The sequence below is a fragment of the Vanellus vanellus genome (genome assembly GCF_965231255.1).
Source record: "Vanellus vanellus genome assembly, chromosome: 6".
Classification (NCBI taxonomy): Eukaryota; Metazoa; Chordata; class Aves; order Charadriiformes; family Charadriidae; genus Vanellus; species Vanellus vanellus.
Window position 1 is genome coordinate 53,306,432 of NC_138911.1, and position 13,294 is coordinate 53,319,725.

The following is a 13,294-nucleotide window of genomic DNA, read 5'->3' on the forward strand; positions in this document are numbered from 1 at the left end:
TCTTTTGGTACAAAATTACGCATAGAGATATTAGTAGTCAGGTACGGACAGAATCATTTATAGAATATCGTCTCAGCTCTTTGAAAAAGATTTTCCGTGCTTAGTCACTGTCAAACGTGGTGGTTTACGTATCTTCTTACTTTTCTCTCCTCCACCAAATTGGTCGCCTGTACTAACTCATAAAAATCTATGAAAAAGTAAAGTAATCAATGAAAAAAAATCCCAGAATTTACTATTCAAGGCTAAACATACAGTTTTTTATGTAACTGGTTAGAGAAGAAGAATGTTATTTCATATCCTGGTTAAAGCAGAAGTTATTTTTATCGATCTATATTCTTCACTCTCCCTTATTTAGCTTGTTTTGATCCTTTCATTATTTTAAAAGTATACTCTTACGAGATTTATTCTACAAGTAGAATTTGTACCACAAGAGAAAGTACCAGTTTATTATGACTAGTGACGTTGCATTCTGGCCAATGTACTCCTTAGGAACAGCAGTGGCATAAAATCTTCTCTAATAAAACATACTGGCAGCTGGCCATTATGTTATACAAGACCTTCTTAATATACCTTTATTTGCAGTCCTCTAGAAATGAATACTGCCTCTTTAATTATTAAATGCAAGTGTTAGTTGAGTGCATTCAGATCTCGTAAGATTACAGCCCTTGGGGTGACTGAATGGGCAAAGAGCATCAGCCTTGCTTTACGCACTAACTTCCTCTACTGATGGACAAAACATGTACGTTTTGTGGTAAAGGAAACGGTGATTTAAGTCCTTAAGAAATTAATAGAACTGCACAGTGAATACTACTTACAAACTGAAAAAAGGGAGTAAAAACCATGAAAGTAAGCATCTGATGGATTGCCTTTGAACAGATCAAACCACAAATTAAAATCCAAAGTAAGAAGAAAATAAAATAATTTTATATATATCTATAAACCAAGAACTCCAAGAAAGCCAGAGGATTTCTGATAATCTTCAAACTGTAAATCAGGTTTACAGGGTTTCAAAAGATAAAAAAATCAAATAAGAAGATTACCATTTACTATAAATACTTTCATACAGCCTTTGCATGTATGTTCAACAGATATTGGAAGTCAAGTCAATAATACAAAGTACTTTTTGTTTCTTTCACTAAAAAAAAAAAAAAAAATTGAACTGAAGAAGACATGGAACATGAGATTTTCAGCCCTGGTAAATATACTCACATCTATAAGCATCTAGGCAAACTTTTACTTGCTCAAAAATAGAGAGCTTTAGCTTTCATTAATTATTTACACTATACAAAGGACTTCAATATCTTTTTTTTTTTTTTTTTTTTTTATGGTTCTACTACTTCTCGTGTATATGGTGGAAAGCTTCTTTCCCTGAGGATACAGTTGCTTGGAAATGGAAAACTTGGGTTTTACATAATGGAACCCGTGCTTGGACTTCTGCATTTTTTCAGTTTGCCTTCATTCTTGAGTGGGTTCTTATTAACTTGTAGCTCTGCAAAGAACAAGTAATTTAATGCTAACTGGGAGGTACCGCTTATAGAGGAGGTCCAAGCAAATTAAACTCAACGACACCCAAACCTGTAATAGCAATCAATCAGCTATTCAAATACTTCAAGAAGAAAGTCAGATTTCAACTAATTAAACTTCTGTAGGACACAGATTTCCTGGAGTCTAAAGGAAATGTTTTCCTTAATTTCCAGTTACAGGCTTACATATGAGCTACTGTTTTCAAAATTCCAGTCTTATGTCAGCTATTTCAACAAGTGAATTTTGCTAATACGCCAAGATTTATTTTCTACACTTGGTTAGGAATTCACATCTTTGACATGGTATCAGTTAAAGGCTAGGTGTCAAAAATTAATTTCTTAAGACTAGATTATAGTAAATGCAGTGACAAAACCAGCGCTATGCATAAAGCTACCAGTAAAGGACATTTTAAGAGAAACGAAAAGGAGTTAAAGACATGGCTGGAAAACGATGTTGATTTTAGCCTGTCACCTGAACTACACTGGCAGTGTTACTGTACAGTTTGTATTCAAACAACATGGTGATTGATCTTACAGCAATGTTTAAATTGGCATCATTTCAATGAATAGAACAGCTCTTGACCTGAAACAGCATAATGCTGATTTTTACTGCTCTATGTACCTCTGAATCATTCCAATATGCCCTACCTGCGATACGAAAATATACACTGATATTTAGGCAATTTCTTCCTTCATGTTTTCCTTTTCAGGGAAGGTTTTGGATGCAATTATATAAGGCCTTCTGAAATTCAGCCATTAAAAACTGTACAGGTAAGAAGGAAATTCTGTGGAAAGGAGAGTCTCGTTAGGCAAAAGATGCCAGCAATGGAAATAATTTACAGCAGTAAATGCTACAAAGCAGTCTTGGCCAATAACCTCTTTTACCAAACACCTATCTGTTACAATCCCAAGAGCAGAGTACTAAATATGTCTGTAACTTTACCTCTTTTGGGATCAATAAAACAGTCTATTCTGATGGAACTCTTAAAACCCATTCAGTATCTAATGAATTGCATCTGAAAGACCAGATTTCACTGACACTCTGTTGAAACTTAAACTATTTAAACACAGTTTATCAGTTATGAAGATTATCAGAAAAAAATACAACAAAAACTAACACGCCCGTCAGGAATAGAAAACCAATTTACAGCGAGAAGGTGTACAGGGCTCAGGAACTTGGTCACAGTATGGAGAGGCTGCATGGGGCCAGACAAAGGTATCTGGTTTAGGATGAGGATGAGGAAGATGAGAAGATACAAACAGTTGGAGAGGAGATTCTGTTCTTGAGAGAGAAGATGAGGAAGTATCAGAGGCTAAAAAGCGAAACAAAGAAAATGATAAGGGTGTGGGGGGGAGGGAAAGAAAATAGATCCAAGAACAGGGTTTAATGGACTTGTGGATGCCAAAAAATGCAAAGCTCTTATTTCACCATTCAATAAGATGGAAATGGCTTCTACATAAAATAATATCACTTCTTCTGAAAGCAACATAAAAAGAAATACGCTGTACACATACGTACTCTCCCTCCATACTAAACTAGATTAAAAAAACCCAAGTTTCCTCCCTGTGTTCTAATGCATAAATTTGTAAAATATATTTAGGGAGAACTGAACACCAAAGTTTAAAACTCAGTTACTATTGTTTCTTCCTATGATAAAGTCAGTGGACTGCAACCAATACATAACAAGTCATATAACCTGTTTTTAAGGAGACTGAGTGCAACTTACCTTAACCAAAATAGCCAACTGAATCTCAAGTGATTTGCATTACATATCTATCTTTGGATAGGAAATGTTCCTGCCTCCCTGTGAGATTTTACTTCAGTGATTGATTCATCAAAACTTTTTTTTCCCCTCCATTTTTATTTCCTTCATCAGTATATACAAATATGGGTGTATACCACTCATGGCAAACCAGCTGAAATAGAAGACAAATTTCAAGTAGATTTGCCACAGTTATTGATCAGGGCATTAGAATTAACAGTCTAGCCTTGTTAGAAATCCACAATACGCTCTTTTTATACTTCAAAGGTTATACAAATTTAAACTTGAATCAATCATTTCTGATTATGGGATTGGTAAGAGCTCTGCATGAAGTTGGGTTTTAAGACTTCCCTCCCACCCTGCCAAATTTCAACTTCTGCTTAAGCGATACATCTAAGTAAAAGAATCTTTTACACCCATAACAGCTAGATGTATTTTTTTAAGGATTTTAAAATTCAAATTGCAAGTGCATAAGACTTCAGATTTGAATTTTAGCTTGCATTTCTTAGTACTCAGATTGGCTGAACTCAGACTAGACAGGCAAAGGGGATCATCAACATAGGTGGCACACAAAGTTAGGAAGAGGAAAATTTCCAAATGTTCATGTGTATACACACACAAATGCATACACATGGTAGCGTTACTCTGTACAAAAAGGAGGGGAACAAACATTTCTGTCCTAAGAGGATTTTCTGCAATACCATTCCTGCATACTCCTATTTTAACATTTGTTCATTTATTTCAATGTCAAATTCCTTCTGCCTTTCAAAACACTGGGGATCCACAGAATCTGCACATTAGCTCTTTAAGCCTACAAAGGTCTAACATCTCAACCATCTATTGTTTCTATCATCTACCTTTTGTGAACAATGTCTTTTTGACAGTTTGCTTCAAGTTGTCTCACTCAAACACTATGAAAAGCTTAACTTCTTTTATTCTTATAGTACTATAACCATTTAATTTCTGCAAGTTTTTTATATAACCTTCTGGACGAAGAATTTTGGACAAAACTTGGATATGGAGCTTTTATATGTATACTGTTGTATAGAAACAGTAGATAACAAAGCTGTAGTCCTTACCAGAATTTAAGTATTGGTATTGCAGCAAGGTTTCTTCTGCTAAAGTTAACAATTAAAAAAATTCAACCAACCAAACAAAAACCAAACCCAACCCCCCCAAAAAACAGGGAAAAAAAAAAAAAAAAGAGACCCTCCCCAACTATCCTCCATAATTACCTTTTACAAGAAAAATAATCAAAAAGGGAACCCATATTTTTAATTTCCCTTCTTGACCTCCTGAGATCCAGAAAAAAAGACAAATTGGAACTTCTAGAAAAATCAGAACGTATGTATAGATCCTGTTTTCCAATGAAGACATTGGCTGGAAGATTTGAATCCGGGGCAAGCTTCTTAAAAAGCTCACTGTTTTGGATGAGGGTTCATCTTTACTTAAAAGTGTTGAGGAATTCTCAGTCTTTAAAAAGTACCAATTCATTATGCTCTCAAGCATGGCAGGTATGAAATAGGACGCCCCAAAGCTGTAAATCAAGAGCTTTGTGTCCCCATGGGGGAAAAAAAAAAAAGAAACAAAACCCCACAACTCACCATGAAAAAACTCCCACAATACCCCCGACAAACACTTTTTTCAAGGCATAAAATAAATTATCTCTATCTATGAATATCTATATATGTATATGAAACCTTTAAAATCTAGTTGTGTCCTTAAAATAAAACAATGAGCTAGACTAAAATATAGAATGATCACTGTAGAATGATATAATATTATCTTACACATTTTAATTACATGAATACAAGACGACAGAAAATTCCACATTAGGGGCAGCAAGCTAAATTATGCTGTACTTCAGACCATACCATACTGTAATTCTTTGAAATCAGGTGACCTGATCTTTGTAATCAAAACTGTTTGCCACTATAGCAAGCACAGAACACCTTATATTTACTTACATGATTTCAAAATGGAGTGAACATTCAATCCAACTTTAACACTCAGAAGTTAAACAACTAAATTGGATTTTTCTCTACTGCACAATTATGATATTAAACAAAGAGATACATTACACACGTCAATGTCTCTTAATTTATGGGTCAGTGTATTCTAATTCAGAGGCCGGCAAACTTTCCCATAAGCTATTTGCGTCAAAGTGTGATTAAGCAGAAATTCAAATCTGAAAGGTGCCAGGAAAAGCATGCTACAGTTTTGAGATAAAACCTAGGAAACAGAAAACTCTCAGTATTTAGAATGCAAGTAACATACTGTAAAGGGTTTTGGAACTAGCATCATCATGGTAATTCCTTCTGCAATTTTCACAGAATGTATGGCTCACCTGCTTTTCAGTTAAATGACTTTTAAGGCATATCAATTTGCATTGTGATAACTGAATATATTAAAATAGGCAAATTACATATTGTAAATATTTACTGACATGTAACAATCTTAACTTTTATGTACTGCACCTGTGCATCGCAGTTTTTGATAAGTATGTCAAAATATCACAATATATACGATTTGTAATAAATAAATTTTGCTTACAATGTTAAAGCTACGTCTACAGTAAGCCAACCCACCCATGTAATTATATTTTACTATATATTAAAGATTTTAATGAATTTAATTAGCAATGATGTCTTCCGGGTTTTTTTGAGATTAAAAGTTTTCAGAAGATTTTTCTGATTTACCTTTTAAAAAAACCTGTGCAAATACTGAAAGGACAGAAAAGCACAGGACTGGCAAATAGGTTAGCTCAGCATACTAATTTTTTATCCCTTGCATAAGAAAATACTACTAAGCTCAGCAAGATCCATACTATAGATATTTTAATTTATAGGGGATGTGGTGAGCAAGTACTTCAAATAAAAAAGAAAAAAATCTCATATTGCACAATGTCTATTTCCACTTATATGACAACAATGAAAATGTGATTTCATTTTGCAAAATAAAACAAAAAACCTAATGCAAAATCTAGCTACGGCCATACCATTTTACCTATTTTACTGTTCAAATGCAGTTCTTACCTGTTTCAGGATCACTGAAATCTGGTAATGTAATTGTATTAAGCTGTCGTCTATCAGCAATAGCTCTGTCTAACAGGCTGCTCCCACGTCCGGAATCACTGCAATGAAGTATAGAAATTGTAAGCTATTAAAATATAAAATTATATACTGAGATACAAGTTGCACGCGCCCTCCTCCCACAAAGGTTCTTGCTATAAAAGTTCTTGCTGTGAACAAATTTAGTACCAAGCACCACTAACCACTCACAGTGAATTAAGCCAGCTGCACTAAAACAGAATTAAGCTGAGCAAAACTAAATCCATATTTACTTCAGCAATTCTGTTTTCATAATTAATAAAACCATGAAGGGAACATAGGCTTTTAATTTGATTCACAGCGAACAGCTTTACAGAAAGGATTTATTGTACCTTAAACTTTTATATAACATGAGGTACAGCTCTCACAGTAAGCCGAGATGGCAGATGTTAAGTTGGAAAATCCACACTTTCCCAGACTGAAGAGAAACACTAAACTCAGGACATCTAATTTTAGGTAAAGATGCTATAATGATGGCATAACTAGATTTCACATAAAAAAGCATTACTTTTATCTCTAGAGTTTTGGGGTTTGGTTTGTTGTTTGTTTTGGGGTTTTTTTTATATTTTTATTTTTTTATTTTTATTTTTGGAGGTGTTTTTTGTTTGGGGTTTTTTTGGGGGGTGGTGGTGTGGTTTTGTTGGGGTTTTTTTGTTTGGTTGTTTGTTTTAATACACACACACATACATATTAATTGTCTAATGGTGAATGTGATCCTAAGAGTGCAGTAGGAACATTTTGAACACTTCCAGCACCTCAGGAGCCTAAGCAGTAGCAGTGGTTTTCACTGATTGCTCCTGTGGATAATTAATCGTAACTCGGTATCTGTCCCTCAGGCTTCTTGTTGATATACTTGCTGGAAAACTAATTGCTCCTAGAACTACTATTAAAGGTTCAGCAGAAGAACAGGGACTGAGTAACTAAGTGCTCCTACTCCTTAAGATGAGGCTTTTCTTAACAGAAAAGTGTGAAGAAGTATATATGGGCATTCCTTCTTTAACCTTATATGGTTAATACAGTAATTTCATTTTTAGGATTGCAAGTCTGGTACTATTTGCTGTCAATTAATACTTTGTTAAAAGCCTCATTTAAAAAAAAAAAAAAGCACACCACAAACTTAAACATAATTAAGTTTTAAAGCAATTGGGCTGTTAGCCCAACTTAGCAGAGGGCAAACGTTCGTATGATCCTCACCAAAGAGAAAAACCTCCTCAAAATTCCTAGCTTAAAGTAAAGCCTGAGAGACTTTAATCTAAACTGCAAGACTGGACTTAAGTACATCCTTCCATTTGCCTTAATTGTAAAATCCCCTCCTTCCAAATTTGAACTCTTTATAGTTGCACACTTCAAAAACCAGTGAAACAACTTCCTCTCTTTGTACAGCTGTTACTAAAATGGTATAAATAAAACTTTGCATTACCCTAACACTATTGCATGACTGATTTCCTTACAAAATGATGCCATTGTAGAAATCCACAGGAAACAGAAGGGAACTTTCTGGGACACACATTATCAGCTATAGTTGTTACAACAGTTGATGCATATTTTCTGGTAACTACTATATTAATTACTTCCTCAATCCACAAGCAATGACATGCCAAACGTTGCTGACAAGGAGAGCCAGGCTTAGCATAAATATCTCTTAAGCACAGCACTGGCATTGTGGTTTCTTCTGTTTTCCTAATGCAAACTAAGAATTGGAAAAGAATTGAACTATTTTCTACTGAACTTCAAGCAGCAGAGTGAAGATAAACATTTAAACCTTCCATGCCTTGCATCACAAAATAAGTTTTAAACTTATATTAACCATCTCATGAGAAAAATGTTTGTATGCTGACTAAAGACAACAGAAAATTGTTCTAAATCAGCTGAACAAAGATAGGGCAGAGTGTTGCATTTAGCCCTTACTTTGTGTGGTATATCTAGTTATACACAATTTATTTTCATTATTAAAAGATTATTGAGGACACTGAACCCAAGTTTACTCCACAAAATCTGATTAATTGCAAGAACAAATACTTAACATAAAACACAGCTTATAAAAAAGTGATTTGTTATCTCATTGGGAAAATGATACATCAAAATCAGTTTTCAGTCTAAATCACAATAGAAAAAGATGTTTCAAATAAGCATAAAGGATATGTAAATCTTTGAGAAACAACATTCTAAAAAGTTTCAAATTATTAAAAGACCTTTTGTTATTGTCTTAAAGAACTATTAAAAGAAAGCTTCAATTATTTCCAGTGGGACACATAATTTTCAAAAAGTGCTTTTCAACAAAATGAAGCGTGTGTTAAAATTACAGAGGTTGGAAAATTTAAGTTTTCACAACAATCATTCTTCACTACATTCAGAGTGCAGTTGGGTGAACAGAACTTCCCAGTCACCTTTCGGGCCCAAGCGATAATTCCTATCCCAGTCAACACATCTGGATCACCGTGATACAGTATGAAGGTATTCAGCCCGTAAATTTCACACAGACCACCCAAAGAAAGGTTAAAGCTTGGTATCAGTATTCACTGTTTGATATAATTCTGTGATTTGTGAAACCTGTCTCCTTCCATTATGATACTTATCCACAGCTCCTGTCCGTTCCCTTCTTAATTTGATTTTAATTTGTTACCGTAAACCAGAATTCAAGAAAAGCTTTAAATGTTGAGATAAAAAGCAGTAAAAACCATCAGACACAAAGCAGGCCTTGTTAGTTTTTCCACTTAGATTGTCTTGAAAGAGAACAGTGACATGAGAGTTAGCAAACATGGCTGTGTCAGCTTCAAACGGCAAAGAGTGAGTTTCCAGTCACTGCTGATGTCTGAAGGAAGCATTACGTAACGTGTATTTAATATGGCACAGCAGCTCTTAGCACAACAGCAGCAGCAAAGTAATGACAAGCCATGATTAGAGCCCTGATCTGTGTAGAGGATGTAACAGCGTAAGTGAAAAGTGAAAAGTTGTGCTGGAGTACATGCAAAGCCTCACTGAAATTAAGCTTACACAGAAATTGTAATTATTCTGCACAGCACAGCATTCTGACAATAAACTCTTAAACCTACCTCCCCACATGCCCAACCATCCAACTAAAATAAATCACCACCCACTTAGTTAGAAGACAAATTCCCTCACAGGTTCCAGCTGCTAGTTCAACAACTTTGAGTTGAAAATAATTCAGCTCAAACTTTTCCGGTTGCTGATGTACTTGCTTTCTATAACCGCCAGGTCCTGCTCCCTGCTCCACAGCACAGTATCAGTCTCTCTCACAGAATCACAGTATCACAGAACAGTCAGGGTTAGAAGGGACCTCTGGAGATCATCTAGTCCAACCCCCCCACCAGAGCAGGGTCACCTACAGCAGGTTGCACAGGACAGTGTCCAGGCAGGTTGTGAATGTCTCCAGAGTGGGAGACTCCACAACCTTTCTGGGCAGAATGTGCCAGTGCTCTGCCACCCTCAAAGTAAAGAAGTTCCTCCTCATGTTAAGATGGAACTTCCTATGTTCAAGTCTGTGCCCATTACCTCTTGTTCTATCACTGGGCACCACTGAAAAAAGACTGTTCTCATCTACCTGGCACCCTCCCTTTAAGTATTTATAAGTAGTGATAAGATCCCCCCTCAGTTGTCTTTTCTCCAGACTAAAAAGACCCAAGTCCCTCAGCCTTTCCTCTTAAGAAAGATGTTCTAATCCCCTAATCATCTTCGTAGCCCTTTGCTGGACCCTCTCCAGCAGTTCCCTGTCCTTCTTGAACCAGGGAGCCCAGAACTGGACACAAAGCTCCAGATGTGGTCTCACCAGGGCAGAGTAGAGGGGGAGGATGACCTCACTTGACCTGCTGGCCACACTCTTCTTGATGCACCCCAGGATGCCATCAGCCTTCTTGGCCACCAGGGTTCTCAATGTGCTGTGACTGACTGAGGTCCCTTCCCAGGTTTTTCCTTCTCTGAACTGCTCAGTTGCTCGCTAAAGAGAGAACCAATTTTCCTTCTTTGGCCATTAGGCCAACTCTCTCAATCTTCTTAAAGAGATGCATGCACCAGCAAGGCGTTCAACACGGTCTCCCACAGCATCCTCATAGGGAAGCTTAGGAAGAGTGGGTTAGATGAATGGACAGTAAGGTGGATAGAAAACTGGTTGCAAGACAGAGCTCAGAGGGTTGTGGTTAGGGGCGCAGAGTCTAGTTAGAGGTCAGTGACGAGTGGAGTTCCCCAGGGGTCAGTACTGGGTCCAGTCCTGTTCAATATATTCATCAATGACTTGGATGAGGGGATAGAGTGCACCCGCAGCAAGTTTGCTGATGATACAAAGCTGGGAGGGGTGGCTGACACACCAGAAGGCTGTGCTGCCATACAGAGAGACCTGGACAGGCTGGAGAGTTGGGCGGAGAGGAATCTTATGAAATTCAATAAGAGCAAGTGTAGGGTGCTGCACCTGGGGAGGAATAACCCCATGCAGCAGTACAGGTTGGGGGCTGACCTGCTGGAGAGCAGCTCTGTAGAAAGAGACCTGGGAGTCCTGGTGGACAACAGGATGACCATGAGCCAGCAATGTGCCCTTGTGGCCAAGAAGGCCAATGGCATCCTGGGGTGCATCAAGAAGAGTGTGGCCAGCAGGTCAAGGGAGGTCATCCTCCCCCTCTACTCTGCCTTGGTGAGGCCGCACTTGGAGTACTGTGTCCAGTTCTGGGCTCCCCAGCTCAAGAAGGACAGGGAACTGCTGGAGAGGGTATAGCATAGGGCTACCAAGATGATTAGGGGACTGGAACACCTCTCTTATGAAGAAAGACTGAGGGAATTGGGTCTCTTTAGTCTGGAAAAAAGACGGTTGAGGGGGGACCTGATCCATGCTTATAAATACTTAAAGGGTGGGTACCAGGAGGATGGGGCCAGGCTCTTTTCGGTGATGCCCAGTGACAGGACAAGAGGTAAACGGGCACAAACTTAGTATAGGAAGTTTCACCTAAACATGAGGAGGAACTTCTTTACTTTGAGGGTGGTAGAGCACTGGAACAGGCTGCCCAGGGAGGTGGTGGAGTCTCCATCTCTGGAGACATTCAAAACCCACCTGGACGTGTTCCTGTGCAACCTCTCTAAGGTGTCCCTGCTCTGGCAGGGGGGTTGGACTAGATGATCTCCAGAGTTCCCTTCCAACCCTATGATCTATGATTCTATGTGCTTATGTAACCGAGATCAAACAAAGTAAGAGCAAAAACTGAACAGATAATGTTCATCATACTGCTATACATGTATCTGATGCCGCCTGGTACAAAGCTATTCTGCCGCAGCATCTCTTCTCCAGAAACTGTCAACCCTTCAAACAAACAGACAGCAAGAAATTCTGCTTGTCCTCTTCTCCAGGTGTTTGATAATCATGTTGAATAGTGCCAGCCTGGATTTCTGCAAAGAGGCTTTCCTATTTAATTTCATAGCTTATCTAAATAAATATGGCAAAGGACCTTCACAGAAGCATTTCGGAAACCCAAATTGGACTATATCAACTTATCCAAATTACTTGCTAATGCCTTTGAAGAATGTAAATAGGTTTATAAGCAAGAACTCCCTTTAATAAAAAAGGCATGCTGACTTTGCAAGCACATCATATTCATCCATATGACCTCTGACGTTTCTATCGTCTTAATTAACGTCCGGTCCTCCTTCATTTTGTTTAGTGAAAGTACTTGAACTCAACTTCCACTACAGCAATCTCTCCACTAACCCATATAAAAGGCTCTATAACCCAGACCAGGTTGAAAATCAAGACAATACAACTACATTGAGCCCCATCAAGGACAATGGCAGTTACCCAATCACTGTAATCAGTCCTCATCACTGCAGAGCTCATTAGCTTTGGCACACAGAACTGTGAATAGCGTGTCCATCAACTGGTATCTTTGCACATCAGTCTCCAGATTCCCAGAGGATTAGTTTGTCCATACGAAATACGAGACCAAGTAAAAGCAGAACTGCTGACCTAATATTGCCCTAAAATGCTACTGAGCAAGGTACGGAGCAGCCTAGAATTCTACAGCATCTTACCTTGGGTTAGTGAGATTATAGCAGGATTTCCAAATCTGGAGCATGTGTTTACATGTAAGGAGTGCTTCATCGGGGCCTCTGCACAGGGACTCCAATTTGACTTTTGTAAACAGTAATCTAGTGAAACGGGGAAGGAAAGTAAAAAATGGAAAGAGATTCCAATTCAAGAAAAACATTTTTAAAGGTAGCCAACATCACACCAAACTAGAGAAAACATAACTTCAAAGACAGTGTTAATTTAACTAATTGTTTCATGAAGTAATTACAATAAAGTCAAATATCTAACGTCAAAGTAATAGTGCTTTTACAAGATGACTTTTTCAACTGGACAGAAACAATATTTGTCAGGGCTTTTAAGTTTTTATAGAGTTAAGCAAGACAATATAGCTTAGTGAAATTAGCATGACCACTAAAAACAGTACTTCATATGTTGAAGAGAAAAGACATGACTTCACTAAAGAAAATCTTTACTACTTTTATGATAAAGGCAAGTATTTTCCATTAACTGGCTGAGATTACAGTTGTCTAACATGTAACTCACGAAACAAAACAACTAGTACTGATGTAACTTATATATCATATCATACTATCAACTTCTATTATAGGAAATGGAAGAGGCTGTACTGAAAAAAGACACCACTAGACCAGACAGATTAATGGGAGGTAGTCAGCATTGGTAAGGTCAACAATAAAACGTAGCTCCACTCCACATTATGTTGCCATCAGCAGGCACTAAAATTGATGTTTGACTTGAATTTTGAACATTTTGAACATTCACAAGTGACAATCTGAAGAAAGCACATCATACCTCAAATATGCAGCAAACTATTCATAATGGCAGCAAATATGTTTGCCAGAAGCCACTAGAAAT

General features: G+C 37.4%; 1 protein-coding gene across 3 annotated transcripts in view; it reads right to left on the reverse strand.

Moving 5' to 3' along the window:
• Positions 1 to 13,294, reverse strand: part of TTC7B (tetratricopeptide repeat domain 7B) — a gene marked incomplete at its 5' end in the record, with an annotated part of 153,719 nt that overhangs the window by 43,666 nt on the left and 96,759 nt on the right. Inside the window, 4 exons of one of the 3 annotated variants that reach the window (XM_082485833.1) lie at positions 816 to 866; positions 2,672 to 2,836; positions 6,322 to 6,419; positions 12,424 to 12,540. In XM_082485833.1, the coding sequence (XP_082341959.1) occupies positions 816 to 866; positions 2,672 to 2,836; positions 6,322 to 6,419; positions 12,424 to 12,540 (431 nt within the window). The remainder of the gene's footprint in view (positions 1 to 815; positions 867 to 2,671; positions 2,837 to 6,321; positions 6,420 to 12,423; positions 12,541 to 13,294) is intronic. The other 2 variants (XM_082485835.1, XM_082485834.1) reach the window with 2 other exon arrangements.